Source organism: Halichoerus grypus, chromosome 3 (genome assembly GCF_964656455.1).
Source record: "Halichoerus grypus chromosome 3, mHalGry1.hap1.1, whole genome shotgun sequence".
In the NCBI taxonomy this organism is placed as follows: Eukaryota; Metazoa; Chordata; class Mammalia; order Carnivora; family Phocidae; genus Halichoerus; species Halichoerus grypus.
Window position 1 is genome coordinate 186,429,238 of NC_135714.1, and position 21,732 is coordinate 186,450,969.

Below are 21,732 nucleotides of genomic sequence, written 5' to 3' on the forward strand. Positions count from 1 at the left end.
CCATTCTAACATTTTGAATGCTATCTGAAACCGGGTATTTATTTTAAATATACAATGTGTGAACCACACTATGCATATTGTTGAGAGGAAGACAGCCAGACTCCTTTTCCCACTTTACATCAGAATTGATTCCAGGATCAAGTCATTCTTTCTGAATTGCTGCTTATATGCATCTTCTGAGCCACTGCATTTAGCTTTGACAGTAAGATTATGAAGTGCATTGTATCCTACTCTTCAGGTCTGTTAGGATAAAATGAGGTAATGCTTAACACGGTATCGGAAGCAAGCATGTTGAATACATTAGCTGTTACGAAGATAAATGATGTGACAAAAACAATATGTAGTAAAAAAAGAAGTATTAGTGTTATCCACCGTATGCATAAATTGTTGGCTCATCTTCCTCATCCAATCACTTAAGCTGGCAGAGAATTGTCATTTTCAGTTGACACAGGCCTATTTATTATTGGTGGGACAGGAAATTGAGCAAATAATTTTTTTTCACTTTAAAAAATATTATTTTTATAAGATTCCTCTTTACCTATTATAAAATATATATTCATAACAGAAAACCTTTAAAAGAGGTAATAAGGAAAAATAACTTACTCTTAATCTCACCATCCTGAGTTAAAATGCTAACATTTTGGTGTATGTATATCAAATCTGTCTCTTTTTTTCACTAGCATATTATTATTACAAAAGTAATTTTAATACTTACATTGTATTATCTGTATGGATCTACCAGATTTATTTAACAAAACTCCTACATTTAATTTGTTCTGTTTTTACTAATATATCCAATGCTTTGAGAAACAATCTTTTAGGTAATTATTTCCTAAAAAAAAAATCTATTAAGTTGTATTTGGGGGATATACGGAGCTGCTGATATATATTTCCAAATGGGCACATGTTCTCTAAACAAGGTAATTATCCTTCTGAAAAGATCTAGAGCAATATGTTTGGAGTTTCAAATCATGAAAAGCATAAACATTAGCTCTGCAAATAAAAATAATATGTAATTATACACAATAAAAAATGTTAAGTACCATTTTATCACTAATCAGTGATAGTTAAGATTGTTTTTCCTATCTCCCTCTATTTCTATCCATATTATTTTATCTACATATATATCACTTTTATTCGTTTATTTTGAATGCATAAGATTTTTTACATTTGACCATTACTGAGCAATAAAAAGAGTAACTCTATATGGTTTAAAAATATATCTACATAAATAGCTAGCTACACCTGATACATCGGCTTTCTTAATAAAAATGATATGGCAATAGTATCAGCCTTATGGATTTTTGGGAATTAGGTGAGATAATACATAAAAGATAATTAGCTCCACCCTAAGCTCAAAGTTACCTGTTATATAAATGAGAGGCTGGTATTTACTCAGGAACAAGCTGCCTGATTCTAGAATCTAGCTCCATTCCTCAATTACTAGCTGGGGTACTCTGGGAAAGTTCTCTTCTTAAGTTCCTCAAAGATTGAAAAGTAGTAACTGCTTCCAACAGTGGTGTTGGGGATGCATGAGGTAAGGATGTAAGTCCCATAGCACACAGATGGCCCATAGGACAATTCTGTTCAAATTAAAGTACCTTATCCATGAAAGATATCTTAGAGAGTTTACGGTCTTCACCATCTTTACTTAAAAAGATGTTTGAGGATGGTTGCTATTGTAGGTATTATTATATCAGGAATAAGTATGAAACTATACATGCAATTAAATCCCAATTTTAAAAAGCCACATTATATCATATTTTCCTAGATTCTTTAAAATTAGCTTATTTGAATTAATAAAATATTCAACAACATTTTTATATGATCCAGAGTATTATTTTACACTTCTTAATTTATTAAGGAAGTGGACAAAAAATATATTTCTTAGCTGGATCTCATCACACTTATTACATTAAGTGTGGGGAGCAAGTTCTGGACTGACAGCCTCATTCAGGCATTTAATTCTATGATTTATTTATTAAGGACCTACTATGTATAGAGCACTGCTTGAGGAACTCTGGGAATGTAAAACTGGGAAAGGATTTTGACTAAAATAGAGGCCCAAATTAACAATTTTTACAAAACTATTTCAAAGATGTCCCTTACAAATGTTCCCTTCATGATGATTATTGCCTTTTATAAGTAGCAGTTAAGAATCCAGGTTCTGGAGTGGAACTGCCTGGGTTAGCAATTCTTGCTCTTTCCTTTTTAATCTGTGATCTTGGGCAAATTATTCTGTCAGTGCTTCTATTTTACTAACTGTAGGACAGGATACTAACAGTCAGTGTTCAAATAATTAAATGAGCTAATATATATAAGGTGCTTATACTACTTCCTGGCATGTGATAAGCATTTGATAACTTTCAGCTTTTTTGTTATTAATATTTTGGATTCAAATTCTATGACTTATGTGTCTGTATGCACAATGTTGAAAATATTGAAGGGGAATTAATAATGTTTAATATAAAAAAAAACTGGGGGGAGGTTGGGTGTTGCAATGACACAGTAGTTTCTGCACTTTATTAAGCATAGTGATCTACTTGCTCAACCATGTCATTTTTCTTTCCCTGGAAATAATTTCTATTTCACATGGATAAAGCAAATTTTTTTCACAGTATGGAAAGGGAAGACTTAAACTGACAAAATATCATGTGACCAAAGGTTTCCATCTGACATGGACTTCAACATAAAGTTGACAATAAAGACTACATTTTTGCTTATAGATTTACAACCACAACATGGCTTGTTTTCCCAAATCCTATATGAAAACTAATTTAATCCTAACTTTTCAAAAAACTCTTTAATTCTGTATCATAAATCTAGGTAAAGAATGCCAGAGTCCAGATCTTCAAATGCTCATTTCTTTCATTATCATTGGAAAGATGGCATTTTGTGACTTTCCTATTTCACATTTGAAAGGAGACAAACTTATGGCTTGTGTAAACCCCCAGGGAGAGAGTGATATTTGATTTCACAGTTCACATTTACTCCTTCATGTTGCTAATATCTTCTCCTGCCAAAATTTTGTATTATTTTGAGCTAAAGAATCTTCAGTATTTCAGCAACAATTATATATGCATTAATCCTAGATTGTACTTTATTGCCAGAGACATTATTATGTTGTTGTACTATGATAAGGATCCAGGAGTTTCATTAAGAGATGATAGCATATGGAGTAGCTTTCATCATTAAGAAGCATCTTTCATCATATAAGACATTTTAAATTTAAACAGAGTCTTTCTGCACATTTTATTTCATCCATCAATTCATGTTTGCCAAAACAGAGCAATTTCCATCTTTTAGGGATATATTTTGTCTTTATTTACAATTTCTTCATCTCAAGTAGAGATATGTATTGCATTTGTCTTGTTTTGGTTTTGGAAAATATTCTATCTGTAACTTAATTAAAGTTGAAAATGGACTGTCAATTGTTTATTCAAGTGTGATAGAAACAGTGAGATCTATTCCAAGTTCTGGTGACTTTGAGTGCTGATGTGACCGTATAGGATTTTAACATTTTTAACTTCTTGTCAGTCTTACTAGGTGCCTGCAATAGTGTTAGGAAACAAAGCTCCCTCCCTCCCTCCCTCCCTCCCTTCCTTTTCTTTCATTCTTTCATTTTTCTTTCTAATAAAACTACTTTGGATCAGTCATTTCAACCCAACAATGAATGTGGAAACTTGGTAGTATTTTCTAATAGCCCAAAGATTTTGAGCTTGGTTAGAACCCTGAATTCTTTCCAGACTTCACTGGCCCATTCTGCACGTGCCTGTCAGATAGAAGTTGCATTCCCTGGCGTTGACTCTGTAGGCCATGGTTTGTATGAAAGGGATGGAATTTACCCAGACTCTAACTAGCTTATAGCTAATGATCCCAAGCAATGAAGCATCTTTCAATTGTGCATTTCAAATGAACATAAGCATATACATAAACAACATACAGATAATCTCAATTCATCAGGAGGTCAGCTGTGTAATGATAGACATAGCAGGTCCTTTTCCATAGATGGCTCTGGTTGGTTTGCTTGGCTGATCAGTTTCATTTGTTGTGGTGGGTTTTAGTTTTTATTTTTTTTTAATGGCCAAAATAGGAATTAATTTTTACCTGTGGAAATATTTTTTGGGCTAAAATTATGGAAACTGTTTTGCATGTGTGTGTTTGTGTGTGTGTTTAATTGGCCAATCCCATTTTGTTCTAAAAATTCAATTACATCGGGAGAGAGTAGACCATAGAGGTTAGGAGTCAAGACTCATGGGTGGCATCTGCAGCTCTACTACTGAATAGTCTTAGTTTTCTTTTGTGGATAATGGGAATAAGTATATGTCTGCTCAAGGGTAATTGTAAAGGTATATTAAGATAATCCGTGGCATATTTATAAGACCAGTGTCTGAACATAGTAAATGCCCAAAAGTGACAGCTACTGTCACAGTTGTTGTGGTTTTATTATTATTTCTTAGCAAATCTTGGCTCTTAGAATATTCCTTTAGGTTGCTTCTTCACAGAGGAGGTTTGGCCTTGTGTTTAGGAGCACTTTTCTTGTTAAGTTGATTAGTATGCACATCAAAATGTATCTGACTCCCCGTTTGTTAGAGCCTACATCCAGAAATTTTGCCAGTCAGAAAGAGGAGAGCCACGGGCATATAAATTCAAATGCCAATCAAATCCATCAAAAAGGCTACCGAGGGGAATAATATTTACAGATCTGACGGAGTTATATGCAAGCTATTCACCCCTGTGGAAACTCTCAAATCCATCCCCTCCTCAAGTTAGACTTGCCAAAGAAATATGTACTCTAAAGTGTTTTTTCTAATTTTTTTAGGTTGAGGGGATGCCATCAGGTTATTTTTAGAAATGTTTGCAATAATAGCCTTATGAAACATGTGGCCATATAAACTGGAAAGAGATTCCTGAAGTACAGGCCATTATTGGGCGAGGTCTCCTCTCGGTGAGCACTGGCAGGAATATTTCTTTCTCCTCTCAGTGCTAGGAGCAGAAGAGCTTATTTTCAAACAACTGGCTTGTTTTCTTGTTGTTTTGCTTTGTTTTAGGCATTGTGAATGTAAGTGGTCCTGCTTATATCTTTACATTGGCAACCGGAGTACTTATCATAAAATTCTTGACCCACCACAAGAAGTACATAGGACTCCAGGGGATAACATATTTTTTGGAATGGTCTAATCCATTCCATCTCACCTTTACATAGCTGTATTTTTATTTTCATCTTCTATTCTCTATTCTATTTTTATTTTTTTAAACTAATCACTTTGAAGAATCTTTTTTTTTAATTTATGAATTTGAGAAACACTTTGTAAATGCTTCTTCTTGTTTCTACAATAACTAATTCACAGGATGAGTTGCTGAGTTTCAAAACTCTAGAATACTGTACCTGCCATTATTCCGATGATGGGTATGAGAACTACAAACACAAGAAGATAAAGGACAATCAGTGCAGCTTTGAGGGACTTCAGTTTCTCTTGAAGGGTTGGGCCATTTTTAGGATCTAAAAAAACAAAAGCCCAACCTACTATTAGAAAACTTATCCTTCTTACTTAATTAACATTTTGATAATCTCCAATTCTATCATTACTACCAAGCCTGTTGGAATAAAAGGGGAATAATAAATCTGTCCCCGTTTATTCAGTAGGAAGCCAAAAGAATAGTCACAGGAAAAGCCAATACGGGCATCACTACTGATTTACTTTCCATTAACTAAACATCCATGACAAAGTTACTGTCCTCTACAACTTGTACTTGTCTCATTTGGGGACATTAGTTAGTTGACAAATTTTAATATTTTGATACATTTTAATATTCATATCAACATATTCAAACATAAATTTTATTCTGTTTCATATGGGAATATATTCGGAGTAAAAATCAGATTCTTCAAGTAACTACATAATTATGATTTTTTTCAGAGTTTAAATCCGATAAGAGACATCTGTTTTCAATAATAATGCAAATTTTCTTTTTCAATTTCATCTCAATAATTCTGTATTTGGATATCTATTATGATTTGAATACATTAAAAAAAATGAAAGAAAACTGCACACTTTGGAATGGATCAATGAAGCCCATCCTCTGGGTATTTCAGAAAATATTAATATTTTCATAGTATACATTTATTTGGAACAGTGATTCACATAATGGGATCCTAATTGTGGAAAAGTTAACTCAACGTGGACGGGAATCTTAGCAGAGGACGAAATTTTCTCTGATTAGGTGAATAAAATACCCATTAACAATTTCTTTCCAATGGCCATTACTTTCATTGCACAATAAAAAAGATTTTGTTTTCAGGTTGTAAGTTCCCAAATTAAAAATAAAAATTTAGATATTATTCGATAATGTTCTATGAGGGATTGGAAGGAAAAGGAGAGAAAATTTTTAAGTAAATATAAGACCCAAAAAAGCTAAAAAAGAGAAAGGTCTAAGGAAAAAGAAAAAGAACCACCCACAAAACAAGCAAGATGGGATATCCCTTTGCCAGGCTGAATGAGCCTGAAACTCATCAGTCATCTCCTTTATCTTTAATTTACAATCAAATCCTCTGCATTCTGCCTTTTAAGTAGCTCTCCAAAGTTCCTGTGGCCTTTTCTCTGTCCCCAATGCCTCTGTCCTCCCTCCTCAATCTCTCAACATCTTTACCTTAAACAGCTTTACTAGGATCCTTTTTCCTTTTGTCTCATCCATGCCATATTCTCTCACCCATCAATTGTGTTGTGCACAATACCCGTCATACCTTGGGGTTATGGTCTGTATTTCAGGTTTGTCTGTGTAAGAACTCATCCGCCCTGCCCCTTGCATATGCTGCTTCCTCTGACTGAAATTTCTGTGGATCCTCTTTCACCCACCCTACCCTTTTGGTGAAATGTACTCAGCCTTTAAAGGTTAGCAGAATTATATGCAACTCAGTCCTGCTGCCTTAATAGACCTGTCCACATATAACCGAATAATGATTCTTTTGAGCTCCTGTAACCCTGCAAACCTCTGTTTCAGCACTATTGTGGGTTGAATTGTTTCCCCACAAAAGATACCACTGATGTCTTTAACTCCAGTTGCCTGCGAATGTGACCTTATTTGGAAGTGGAGTCTTTGCAGTATAATCAAGTTAAGATGAGGTCATACTGGATTCAGGTGGGCCGTTGTGCCATGATTGGTGTCCTTACAAGGAGAGTAGAGGACACAAAGGCACAGGAAGAAGACCATGGGAAGATGAAGGCAGAAATAGGAGTGATGCAGTTACAAGCCAAAGAGCAAGAAGAACAGGCAGGAGCAACTAGGATCTAGGAAGAGGCGGGGAAGAGCCTTGAAAGGGAGAACTGCCTTGCCGACACTGTGACTCCAGATTTCTGGCAGTCAGAACTGTAAGAGAACAAATGTTGTTGGAAGCCACCCAATTTCTGGTAATTTGCGACAGCAGCCCTAGGAGACTAATACAAGTACATACCACCCATGATTTTCAAATATCAATTAATGGTGCTAGGGGTATATTTACTTCCAGGACTTCATCCAGTGGCTGCGAAATCAGAGGACACCATCAACACTGTGAACTAATTTAACCTGTAACAAAGCTTCCTTAGTCCAACCTCTGCTTATTTTCTATTCTGTCTCAAAAGAGGAGAAGACCTACTTGTCCACTAAGTCTTCATGTTCATACACATGAAAGGTAAGTCCCAGGACTGTAATTTTACATAGTGTCACTAACTCTAAGGACAACCACCACAGGCACCCCCCTCTTGTACTTACACAGAGGGAGCAAGGCTGTCATGGAGCGGGCATCAAACTTCACGGATTCTGAGCAGTTATCAGTGTCATCCTGTTGATCGAGAAAGCTATTCCACTGTTCCATCTTTCTGTCAGACACGTGGAAAAACACATTAGTTACACATGAAAGGTCTAGGGCCCTGTGGCATAATGTCTCAAGTTGAAATTTAAAATTAAAATTCAATTTTAGGGACGCCTGGGTGGTTCAGTCAGTTGAGCGTCTGCCTTTGGCTCAGGTCATGATCCCAGGGTCCTGGGATCAAGTCCCGCGTGGGGGGAGTCTGCTTCTCCCTCTGCCCCTCCCCCTGCTCGTTGTCTCTCTCTCAAATAAAATCTTAAAAAAATTTAAAAATATAAAATTCAATTTTAGCAAGGGAACAAGTATGATTAATTACTTAAATTTACCTACCTGCCACATCTAGCAATATATTGTATCTACCCATGTTTTAATTTTCACACTGAAAGACAGACCTGCATGGAATCTACTCACGTATCTTTCTATGGACAAATGCATATCTGTCTTTATAGATGTGTGTCTTTTGAGAGTGAGAGGTAACATTTCTTCCTTACCTAAAAAAAAAAAAATCTTTTCCCAAGTGACAGAAAACAACTGTGTAGCTGGAAAGAAAAATAATTTCCCTTAGAACAAATAGTTGGGCAAAATTTGGAGCAAATATTTCCTGTGATCTTTCATCAGAGGTTCTGGATAAAACAAATAGTTATGCGAAATTTGAAACAAATATTTCCTGTGATCTTTTATCAGAGCTTCATGAGCCAGTTTTTCTTTTGCCAAGGCATCTGTTTATCACGCTAAAAAGATAAAGTCTAGTCACTAGATTGAAACCAAAGGAAAAACTTAATTTTCCTTTTCTCTTCTTTGTATTGTTTTCTTTCAGGGCTTCCCTCATTATACATTGGTAGCATCACAAATTATGTCTTTGTAGCTTTTTAAGCAGTTATATTCTATGACATAATCTATGCCTACGTCTCTTTAAGATGCATTAGAATCCTCTGAGAGGCTTGATTAATGGGCCTCACCCCAAGAATTTTTTTTTTTTTTTAAAGATTTTATTTATTTATTTGAGAGAGAGAGAATGAGAGAGAGCACATGAGAGGGGGGAGGGTCAGAGGGAGAAGCAGACTCCCTGCCGAGCAGGAAGCCTGATGCGGGACTCGATCCAGGGACTCCAGGATCATGACCTGAGCCGAAGGCAGTCGCTTAACCAACTGAGCCACCCAGGCACCCTCACCCCAAGAATTTCTGATAATTAAGGTGGGGTCAAGAATTTGCAATTCCAACAAGCTCTCTTTTTTTTTTTTTTTAAAGATTTAGTTATTTATTTATTTGAGAGAGAGAGAGAGCAGAGTGAGCGAGAGAGAGCATGAGAAGGGGGAGGGTAGAGGAAGACAGAGAAGCAGACTCCCCACTGACCAGGGAGCTGGACTTGGGGCTCCATCCCAGGACCCTGGGATCATGACCTGAGCCAAAGGCAGAGGCTTAACTAACTGAGCCACCCAGGCGCCCCCGCCCCCAACAAGTTCTCTAAATGATGCAGAGTGCCACCAGTCTGAGGACCACATTTTAAGAACATTTTTCAATGAGAAAAAATAATTGTAGGACTTTTTCTTGGAAACAGTTCAGTTCACTTGATTGATAAATTTAGCATAAAATCAACATCTTCTGATCATTTCTTATTTTCTCTAATGCTGAGTTAGGGATTTAGTACAGCTGAGGTTTTAACAGAGTGCACAGGCAGCTCTGGGACACCAAACTCACATCTTGTCCAGCAGATGGAGGCCAATCATTCCTCTGCAAACATTCGTCCTGCTTTGGGAAGAGGTACTGACAAGTAAGGATGTGACTAAACTTATATATATTTTAAATATTACCAAAGTGATTCTTTATTTTGCAATGACAATCTCTGTATATATATCATTCTGTAGATTGGCCATAGTTCCTGTAAATCCTATTGATCTGACTAAGGACTATCGTTAAATGATTTGGCTACTGTGGAGAAAGCGGACATAAGGGGAAAGTAAAGGACTTACATCCTTTTTTCTTAGGCAGAGACAAAGTAAAAGAAATAAACAATTATCTGGGAAAATTGACCATTATAGGAAACCAAATTGGATAATTCAAATGCAGACTCTCCTGCTATTTCCCCCCTTTTAATTTATTCTATTATTTGATTTGGATGATAGCTTTACTTGCCAAGCAAAACAAACAAACAATTTTTAAAACTGAGATGACAAGAAAGCTTAGCTGAATCCATTTGAGAACTATAGTTCAAAGCAATTGGGAATATGTAGCAAAGCTGTTTATCTTTTTTTTTTTTTTTTAAAGATTTTATTTATTTATTTGACAGAGACACAGTGAGAGAGGGAACACAAGCAGGGGAAGTGGGAGAGGGAGAAGCAGGCTTCCCGCCGAGCAGGGAGCCCGATGCGGGACTCGATCCCAGGACCCTGGGATCAGGACCTGAGCCGAAGGCAGACGCTTAACAACTGAGCCACCCAGGCGTCCCAAGCTGTTTATCTTTTAACTCAGTTTATAAAGAATGGGGTCACACATATGGGAGGGGGGGACCTTAAGAGACTCTTAATGATAGAGAACAAACTGAGAGTTGATGGAGGGAGGTGGGGGGTTGGGCTAGATGGGTGATGGGGAATAAGGAGGGCACTTGTGATGAGCACTGGGTGTCCTATGCGAGTGATGAACCACTAAATTCTTCTCCTGAAACCAATATTACCGTATATGTTAATAAGAATTTAAATAAAAATTTTTAAAAAATGGGCTCACAATGTATACATTTATATATACCTGCTATTAACCAGAAATCTTTTCCTTTCAGGCTGCTTACTGGTCCCTTCTCTTTGGGCATGACCATGGCCCAATACTTTGGGCCTAATACTTGTGATAATATATGTCCTAATACTTGTGATATTATAACTCCATTTTCACTTAAATGCAAAGGAAAGATCTCTTATATTACTCAGTCTTCAAAATGGGAATATTTTTGTAAAAAAAAAAGAAACCTCTTGAATCTGATAAATCTCTCTAGACCTTGAGCCACATTAGAAGATGGACCATGTCTGTTTTCATTCGACATTCAATTAGCAGAAACTAAAGCAACTTGTATTAAAGAATATACTTAATATTTGCTGAAAAAATGGACTGGATTTTTTTTTTTTTGGTAGGATATTAGTCATATAATAGTTTTGGTTTTGTTTTTTAAACAAGATGGATGTTTGGAGATACTGTGACCAAAAAGATGTGCTTCTTCTGATAAAGAACTTCCTGGCAAATGAGTTGTGTCTATGATTCAGATTCATTCTTTCTTTTTATTTTTTCTTTCTTCCTCATCGTTGTCATCATCTTCTTCTTCTTTTTTCTATTCTATATTCTTACTTTTCTGGTAGATTCCTTGAGCTGAAGCAAATCTTAGGGCTGGGTGACTATGTCATGCTGTTGAGACACTGCCACTTACTCTAGCTTTTTCCTCAATAGCCCCATTTTTACTTTGTCAGGTCCAGTCAGCAGCTAGCTATGGCCACATACCATTGGAGTTCTCAGGGGAGCATTACTAGCATCGTGGTTGGAACAACTCTTTTTTGTGAAGGACTATCTTTGTTGTGGAGGATGTTTATCATCCCTGGTTGCCACCCTTTAAGTGTCAATAATATTTCCTAGTCCTTATATTACTGCTTCCCTTGCAAAAAAAAAAAAAAAAAAAAAAATCCAAAAACTTTATCCCCACACATTTCCAAAGACCTATTTCTCTCAGAACCACTCTTCAACATATATCCCTAATGTGGATCATTCTCAATGATCTCTCAATCCCTAATGTTAAACAATCTGATTGTTTAACATGTTTTTAATGAAGATTTGTTTTCATGAAAAAAAAAATATCTTCATGAACTTCAGCAACAATAGAGATTCCTCAAATTGTCTTTGGAGATATCTCTCAAATCATTCCCTGTGTGTTTATGTATACATATAGGACAACTGTTAAAGTCTATATGGATGCTTCATACAGAAAACTTAAACATTTCATTATTTTAAGAGGAAAGAAAGTGGCAAATCCAGAATGATAATGTACTGATCTAATCTTGGCCTCAATAAAGCAGGATGAATGTTATTTTTATCCATATACTTGTTTAGAAGCTCCACATGTTCTTTCTACTAAATTTGTAATTTTTTAAATTTAAATTCAGTTAATTAACATATAATGTATTATTGGTTTCAGAGGTAGAGGTCAGGGATTCATCAGTCTTATATAATACCCAGTGCTCATTACATCACGTGCCCTCCTTAATGTCCATCAGCCAGTTACCCCATCCCCCCACCCCCCTTCCCTCCAGCAACCCTCAGTTTGTTTCCTAAAAGCCACAGGGTTAAAGGAGTTTTCTTGGAAGAAAGAATGAATTCTACTTTTTTTTTTTTTTTAAAGGTGGCTCTAGAATGCTAGATGCTACACCATGAAAACAAACAAAAAATAGATGGTATTAGGATTATTTCCAATCAATGACTTTAAGATGGAAATACCTATCCCTTCATGTAGGCCAATCCAACAAATTCCTACTGTGTCATTATATCAAGTACTGAGCAAGTCACTAGCATGTCAAGATCAATGTGCACAGAATATTCACAACTCCCAAAGATCTTACACATTAATACGGAAGAGTAAAATCTTTATAATCACCTGACAGTGATGTGTGTGTGTGTGTGTGTGTGTGTGTGTGTGTGTACATACACAAAGCACAGACATAGTCTAAAAGGGAGTAATTAATTATTTGAGCAAGGGGGTGGTCAAGGAGGAAACAGAACAGATGATGCCTTTATCAAAGTTTTGTCCCAGGGATGGAAAAGCTATTAAAGGGCATGAGGGCATGGACAGCATGGGGACTAAAGTGGATCAGCATTACAGAAGCAGCAGCTCAGGGCAGAGGGCCCAGCAGACAAGGCCAGAAAAGCATGTAGCTGGAGGCATTCTATTCATCAACTTTTTTTTTTTTTTTTTTTAAGATTTTATTTATTTGTCAGAGAGAGAGAGTGAGAGAGAGCAAGCACAAGCAGGGGGAGCGGTAGAGAGAGAAGCAGGCTCGGGACCCCGATGCGGCACTCCATCCCAGGACCCTGACCTGAGCTGAAGGCAGACGCTTAATCAACTGAGCCACCCAGGTGCCCCTCTTCTTTTATTTTTCTGATTGCATACATTTACCTGGCTGTCACAACCTACCCAAAATATAATATTGAGGAAATACCTATACAAATTAAGTAAAAAATTATTCTTTACTTTGGCAGTAGTGACCTGGTTTATATTACTAGCGACAAAATATACACTGTCCATTAAATATTTTACTTATTTCCCTTTCACCCTGAAGTAGAGATGAGGCTCAATTTTGCTTTTCTTTAGGCCTCTAAGCTTTGATCTATCTTTTATGGGCTTATGCAGATGATAAACATGGTGCAAGTTATTGGATTTCAAACTATAGTTTCTCTGGGTAGATTTATTAAAACTGAAAAAGACAAACGGACTAGCCTAACTGACCATATCTGGACTATATAAAACCCGAGAGGTACAGAGGCCTGGCAGGGAGATGAACACTAAAATCTGTTGAGTGGAATGATGAGTGTAAAACATTCCCTCTGGCTACACTGGTACACCAGGGAAAGTCTTGTTTGTTTTCTGGGGCAGCGTATCAGAGAGGCTGGTGAATCATCAACTGTATGAAACATGGGTATATGCTTTTCCAGAAGAAATGTTTAAAAAAAGCTGCTTAGGTTAATCACAGATGGTGCTGTCATAAGACTGCTGGTATTTTCTGTCATTATTTTCTTTTGTTTTTAGATGCCATCCTCCGTCTGAGAATCTCATCTACTTCTATGGCTTGGGATATTATCTGCATACTGACCAAACCAATATATCCAGCTCAGATCTCAAGTCGCAGAGTCAGATTTTTTAAATAATACAACTAGTTACAATGGTGTATTTTCCACATTGACCTAACTTTTCCTTTTCCAGAATTTTTGATGTTGGCGTGTCATCCATTTATATTAGTCTATCATTATTATAATCATTTATTTATTATTATCTTCTATGTATTGTGTAGTGGGGCTTACATGATGCAGTCAGACACATAGATGGCTATATATTTGTAATACAGAGGTGGTAGCAAAGCATCATCACCCAAACCAGAAGCCAGGGCTTTATTCTAGATTACTGTCACCCACAAGACCCATATCTGACTGCAAAGCAACTCCTGGACTTCCCAGGACACTTTCCTGCCTCTCCACCTCGATTTTTGGATTTCAGCTCCTTTTTATCTACCCTAGGCATGCATCTTGGTTAGTAGCATAGGGTCGGCAATTAAGGGGAGAATCCAATGGCATCGGGAAAGAGGAACAAATTAAAAGAATTGATGAACCAGCACAAAAATGTAGCACTTTAACAAAGAATAGGATAAAAAAATCAGAATAGAAAATATTTTTCAGGAAAAAAAATATAAGGGACATAAACTTGACAACCAACATACTGAGTGGCAAAGTAGAGGAAGAAGAGCTAGTACTAAAGATAAGAAAGAACCTTTGAGACCATGATAGAAAAACAAGTCAGGGCCACAGAAAGGAAACAAGAATTTCAAGATGTACAAGGACATTCATAACCTGCCACATGGAATTTGAGCTGTTTTAGTTGTACGGTAGAGGCAGAAGCAGACTTGAAAGGTCCAAAAGCAGTAAATGTCTAAAAATGAAAGGTGCTGACAGTATACCAGAAGTCTGGTCATGTTCATGCTCTTCTGCTGAGAAGGGACTGAAGATTGCACTAAGATAGTCTTTATCTCCTGCCCAGACCTCTCCAGACCTGTATATGCAACTGCCTAATAACATCACTACTTGGATTTTTGAGTATGGCCCCAACCCAGGGTCTTCCCTTGTCCCCTCACCTTCTCTCATCCTTCTGTCATCACATCTTGTTGGTTTGTTTTCAAATCCTCTGGAGAAACTGACTGCTTCTCATCACCTCTGCTATAACCATCCTTGTTCGAGCCCCATGATCTTGCTCACCTGGACTATTTTGATAGCCCCCCTACTGGTCATACCACTCCTCTGCTCAGAACTCATGAAAATCTCATCTCACTCAGGTCCTGACTAAAACCTCACTGTTTCAGACCTTTCTTGAGCATCAGATTTAAAATTATCACCTCGCTTACATCCTCTTCTCCTTCCCGGTTGGATTTATTCCCCCAAAATTTATCACCAACTAACATGAAAAATGATTTCCTTATTTATCTTGTCTATTTCTTTTAAAGATTTTATTTATTTACTTGACAGAGAGAGAGAGATAGTGAGAGAGGGAACACAAGCAGGGGGAGTGGGAGAGGGAGAAGCAGGCTTCCCACTGAGCAGGAAGCCCGATGCGGGGCTCGATCCCAGGACCCTGAGATCATGACCCGAGCTGAAGGCAGACGCTTAACGACTGAGCCACCCACACGCCGCATTTATCTTGTCTATTATCTGTCCCCTTTGCCCCAGTAAGATCCAGGATTCAGGAGTTTTTTCCTCTCTTTGGTTCAATAAGCAGAAAGTTCCTGGCACTTAGCAGGTGCTCATCATATACACAAATGCATTACAAGAAGTTACATAAATAAATGAAAGACAATTATTTTCTGCAAGATGATTAGTTTTCATATTTGATGTTATGCCTCAAGAAAAGTTCATTATTTCACTCATGTGGAACTTTTAAAAGTCCTTTTGTTATACATCATGAAATAAAAGGTTTGTCTCTGAATTGTGCATAAACTGAAACAAAAAATTTCACCCCCAATGTTCTCACTTTACCTCAATGTCATTTATTAGACTTACCATATTACTTTAGTTCTTCACACTGATTATTATCATTGTAATTTTTTAGTCATATTAGAGAACATACACATGCAAAGTTTTGTCAGCAGCCAGTGAACAATTCAAACAATTCAAATGTGTCTTTAAATGTCATTTCTGAAGAGAAAAAGTAACCTCACATTTAGTTACAATTCCTATCAAATGTAAATGCATGAAAAAAGGGTTGTGAAATCTTTTGAGTTTGTATAATCCATTAAAAGCTTGTTCTCATGAGAAGTGAAACACATCTCTGCAATATCAGCTTTTTATAAAGTGGGTGAAAAGTTTACAGAAGCTACAACAGAAAAACCATAATGAAAGTGTTTCAATGTTAACCTGTTTGGAAACATACCCTTCAGTTTTTCCTGCTCTTATTATAAAAATATTGTAACAATATGAAAGATAAGTTGGGTCAGATGGGAGAAGATATTTGCAAATCATATTATCTGATAAGGGATTAATATTCGAAGTATAAAAAGAACTCATACAACTCAACACCAAAAAAAAAAAAAAAAAAAACCCAAAACAAAAAAAACCACCACACAAAAACAAGAACAATTGGATTAAAAAAAGAGGGGGGGGGGGCAGGGGAACTGAATAAACATTTTCCAAAAGAAGACATTCAGATGAGCAATGGACACATGAAAACAATCTCAACATCACTAATTATTAGGAAAATGCAAATCAAAACCACACTGAGATATCACCTCATACTTGTTAGGATGACTAGTAATAAGACAAGAAAAGAAATAACAAGTGCTGGCAAGGATGTGGAGTAAAGGGAACACTGTGCACTGTTGGTGGGAGTGTAAATTGGTTCAAGCACCATGGAAAGCAGTATGGAGGTTCCTCAAAAAATTAAAAATAGAAATATCATATGATCCAGCATTTCCACCTCTGGGTGTTTATCTGAAGAAAATGAAAACACTAATTCGAAAAGATATATGCACCACTTTGTTCACTGTAATTACAATAGCAGAGATATGTAAGCAACCTAAGTGTCCATCAATAGATAAATGGATAAAGATGTACTTCTTTTATATATTATATATATATATATATATATAAAAATGTATAATGGAATATTACTCAGCCATAAAAAATAATGAAATATTACCATTTGTGGCAACATGGGATAGAACTAGAGGATATTATGCTCAGTGAAATAAGTCATACAGAGAAAGACAAATACCACAATTTCACAAAACAAATAAACAAGCAATAAACAAAACAGAAACAGACTCATAAATACAGAGAACAAGCCAATAGTTGCCAGAGGGGAAGGGAACAGGGGGGTGGGTAAAATAGGTGAAGGGGATTAAGAGGTATAAACTTCCAGTATAAAATAAGTCACTAGGGATGTAAAGTACAGCATAGGGAATACAGTCAATACTGTAATAATTTTGTATGATGACAGATGGTAACTAGACTTATCATGGTGATCGTTCTGTAATGTACATAAATGCCAAATCATCATATTGTATACCTGAAACCAATATAATGTTGTATGTCAACTGTACCTATACTTCAATAAAAAAAAAAAAAATTCTGTCATCCCATCACCTTTACATAAGAAAAAACACCTTCATTTTTCAGATGAAATTTCAGTCTTTGTACATATGTATCCATGTTACATAGTTGATACCATGGTGTATATTACCATCTGGTCTTATATATTTCCCTTAAAATCATATCAATATTTTTATACTTCAGATGATCTTTTTCTTCAAATTTAAACCTATGGGCCAAATAATAATTCATCAAATGTATCTACCCTACTTATGTAGTCATTTTCCTATAATGTAATTTTTAAGAAATTTTTTCCTTCTCTTTTGGAGGGCAGTGTTTTACTAATATAGATGATGATGTTATAAATATTTTCTTTTTTTATTCAAAATTTAATTTTTTTTATTTTATGTTAGTCACCATACAGTACATCATTAGTTTTTGATGTAGTGTTCCATGATTCATTGTTTGCATATAACACCCAGTGCTCCATGCAATACTTCCTTAATACCCATCACTTTGCTAACCCAGCTCCCCACCCCCTCCCCTCTAAAACCCTCAGTTTGTTTCTCAGAGTCCATAGTCTCTCATGATTCATCTCCCCCTCCAATTTCCCCTCCTTCATTTTTCCCTTCCTTCTCCTAATGTCCTCCATGCTATTCCTTATGTTCCACAAGTAAGTGAAACCATATGATAATTGACTTTCTCTGCTTGACTTATTTCACTTAGCATAATCTCCTCCAGTCCCATCCATGTTGATGTGAAAGTTGGGTATTCATCCTTCCTGATGGCTGAGTAATATTCCATTGTATATATGAACCACATCTTCTTTATCCATTCATCTGTTGAAGGGCATCTCAGCTCTTCCCACAGTTTGGCTATTGTGGACATTGCTGCTATGAACATTGGGGTGCATATGGCCCTTCTTTTCCCTACATCTGTGTCTTTGGGATAAACACCCAGTAGTGCAATTGCTGGGTCATAGGGTAGCTCTATTTTTAATTTTATGAGGCACCTCCACACTGTTTTCCAAAGTGGCTGTACCAACTTGCATTCCCACCAACAGTGTAAGAGGGTTCCCCTTTCTCCACAACCTCTCCAACATTTGCTGTTTCTTGCCCTGTCCATTTTTGCCATTCTAACTGGTGTAAGGTGGTTATCTGAATGTGGTTTTGATTTGAATTTCCCTGATGGCTAATGACAATGAACATTTTTTCATGTGTCTGTTAGCCGTTTGTATGTCTTCTTTGGAAAAGTGTCTGTTCATGTCTTCTGCCCATTTATTGACTTTGATTATTTGTTTTTGGGGTGTTGAGTTTGAGAAGTTCTTTATAGATCTTGGATATCAGCCCTTTGTCTGTAGTATCATTTGCAAAATCTTCTCCCATTCCGTGGGTTGCCTTTTTGTTTTGTTGACTGTTTCTTCTGCTGTGCAGAAGCTTTTTATCTTGATGATGCTCTGTGGCCACCTGGTCCCAGAGTTTGCCCCTTAAGCCCCTGTGTTCTGTTTGAGCCCTGTTATCAGTCCCTTCCCGACCCTCGGCCACCACTCTCCAAGCTATCGGTGGTCCCCAGGAGCAGGACGCTTTTGCACTGGGGTATTACTTTCCAAAGGCTAGCTTCTGGCGGCCCCCCCCCCCATTCTGTTTATCCTCCAACATCTCTCCAAGCAATCACAACTCCATCTTTCGTACCTCTCAACTGATGATCCTCTGCCCCCGTAGAGATCCAGACTTATAATCTTATCTCTCAGGCTGATTTCATGGGTGTTCAGAGTGGCTTGGTAGATATCTAGCTAAATTCAGGGGACCAATTGAAATGGAGTCCCCCAGTCCTCTGTCATCTTGCCTCCCAATATTTTCATAATTTAGTTTTTTTTCTTTTAAATATTTCTTTAGGATAATTCACTATATGTTGAACCACCAGGTGAAAGAAAAATTATCTTAAACTTCCTGGTATCTACTGCCTGACTACTCTTTAAAAAGATCATACAAATTTACAAAGATTCCAGTCATATATGAATATGGCAGTTTTAAGCCAAATTAACCATTATTCAGTAATAATATTTATTTTAGAATCATTTAGATTTTGATAGGAGTTCAATGATATCTCAAGGTGGCTTTTATTTGTCTTATTTACTATTAGTGTGGGAGAGATAGTTCATGTAATTATTTTTTATTATTATATATTTATTTTTCTTCTTAGGTTTTTGTTTATTCATATCAATTGCTTGTACATCCCCAGTGGAACTTCCTTTATATGGATATGAATAAAGTCTTTATATGTAATATATATTTAATGTACATTCTTTTCTTCTAAGGTGTTCCCCATTCAGATTTATTATCAAACCCTTAATTTTATCTTTAAGATTTTGGGTAAATAAGAACTCTGTAACCTTTCTTATTATTTAAAAACAAAAACTCTGATTTTGTATGAAAAGTCAAAAATATATATGAACGAGAATAGAATTAATGTATTTGTAAAACCAATAGCTCTATACTTGAGGAATATATCCATAAAAGGGATTAAGGTGAGAATGGAAATATCCATATTGTGCCTGATGCCACTGATGCTCATCCTGGGTAGTGAATTCACCCCTGAACTGGAAGTCTACGTCTGAATACTGGTTGTGCCGTTTCGTAGCTCTGTGACCATTAGCAAATATTTCAATTTATTTGATTGCACTTCCTTTATATATGTAAAATAGGATTATAAGATCGGTCTAAGAATTATTAAGAAAACGTATTATTTTTATAAATTGCCTGGTACACAGGTAACCATCAGTAAATAATTATTTTTAAGTACCATTTTTTTTTTATATGGACTTTTCTTCTTTTTACCCTCACAGACTCTCCATGAGGCATACAGCAGTATTTTCTCCATTTTACAAGGCTAGGAAACTAAGACCCATAATGTTTAAATAACTAGTTAATGTTACACAACTAGGAAGTAGGGAGGCTTGGATCTAAATATAGGCACTCTACTTGCAGAATATTAGCTTCTAAATACTGCATAAAACATTTACAATCACAGTTCTGTGACTTTTCTATTACTATTCTCACATGGCTAATGAGAATGCTAACCCCCATTTTATGCTGTGTAAATCTCAACCCATTCTTCAAGATGAACCTAAATTTAAACATCTCCATGAAGACCTTCTCAAACCCTTTGCCCCTAAGTAATTCTGGCCTCTCCTACATTCCCAGAGTAGTTATCTATAGCACTCTTACAACTAGTTAAGGTGCTTAAATTATATTATGCCTATTTGCCTTAGATCATGAACTGCCTGCAGATAGACCATATTCTATTTTTCTGATCCCTTCCCTATGTCTAGTTCAGCCAAGTGCTTAGAGTAAATATCCAAGCAATATTTGTTATATAAGCAAATACAGGTAATAATAGGTATTATATGACAAGTAAGGAAATGAGACTAATTAAAATAGCCTCAATCATATTTTGAATAAGGTCAATAATTCTTTTAAAAATATGGACAGTTAAATGCCCAAAATTTCTTGCTAGTTTAACCTACAAAGTATTTAGTATATTCCATATATATTTATGCACACACACACATTTTTTTCACTCACAGAAAACCTAGCAGAAATCTCTATTTTTTATCATTGAAACAACCAGACCAAATTATTAGTGATAGGATAAGAAATTCTACCAAAAATTATCGATTATATATATAGAAACATATATGTATAAACATATATACATACATGTTTATACATCTCACCTATCACACAAACACACAAACACACACAGACACAGAGCAGACACATATAATCAATAGAAACAATTTTGGAAAAACATTTAAATAAACTTCTTTTACCGTTTGTCCTAAAGACAGCAGCACTGATTTATCCACTTCTCTCTCTTTACAGTTGAGACCTAAAATCTTTATCACATAGTATTTCAGCATCTGGTCCATGAAGAAAGGAAATGACACATTTGTGTGCTGAAAATTTTTCTTAACAATGCATTTTAATAGTACTCTCATCAGTGCACAAGTTTGCGAAATCTACATTTGTAAGATAACTCGTTCCTCTTCCCATTTAGGACATTACAAAAGAAAAGAGAAGTAAAATGAAAAAGAAACAAAGGGTTATTGTAAGAGGGTCCATGATGTGCGTCGGATTAATTTTTCCCTTTTTGTAAAATCTGGATGCCTTCTATAACATCCTCATTTTCTATTATTATTATCTCTTTATCTTCTATTAATCCTAATTACCTTCTCTTTCATATTCTACATTGAGAGAAGACTCAAGCCCACTCATCTCTAGCTTCAAACACAACACACATGAGGGAAAGATATGGATACCTACTAAGTAAAAGTAATAATCCGATAATGCTAACTTCTCAGCTCTATCTAGACTTATGTTAACGTTATTTATAGATCTCTTTTGAGCACTTAACAATTTGTTGATCTCCCCAGGAGTGTAGTGAAGGAAAGAGGTCTCAGGCATGGGGTTTGAGGAAAAAAGTTCCTTCACCTTCTACCACCCTGTCAGAATTTACACTTTGCATCTCATTTAATCACATTCAAATTCCAGTTGAGACACACAAAA

At 36.1% G+C, this 21,732-nt stretch overlaps 1 protein-coding gene across 4 annotated transcripts in view; it reads right to left on the reverse strand.

The window, feature by feature from the left end:
- The window catches only part of MSR1 (macrophage scavenger receptor 1), an 88,970-nt gene extending 67,834 nt beyond the window's left edge, over nt 1–21,136 (reverse strand). For 2 of the 4 annotated variants that reach the window (XR_013446655.1, XM_036086476.2), the window contains exons 1-3: nt 20,997–21,136; nt 7,753–7,855; nt 5,390–5,503 (exon numbers count right to left, since the gene is read on the reverse strand). Coding sequence is in view for 3 of the 4 variants with exons in the window: in XM_036086476.2 (XP_035942369.1) it covers nt 5,390–5,503; nt 7,753–7,855; nt 20,997–21,095 (316 nt within the window). In the remaining variant the exon portion in view is untranslated. Of the gene's footprint in view, nt 1–5,389; nt 5,504–7,752; nt 7,860–20,996 lie in introns of all 4 variants that reach the window. The other 2 variants (XM_036086474.2, XM_036086475.2) reach the window with 2 other exon arrangements.
- Nucleotides 21,137–21,732: the final 596 nt, after the last annotated feature.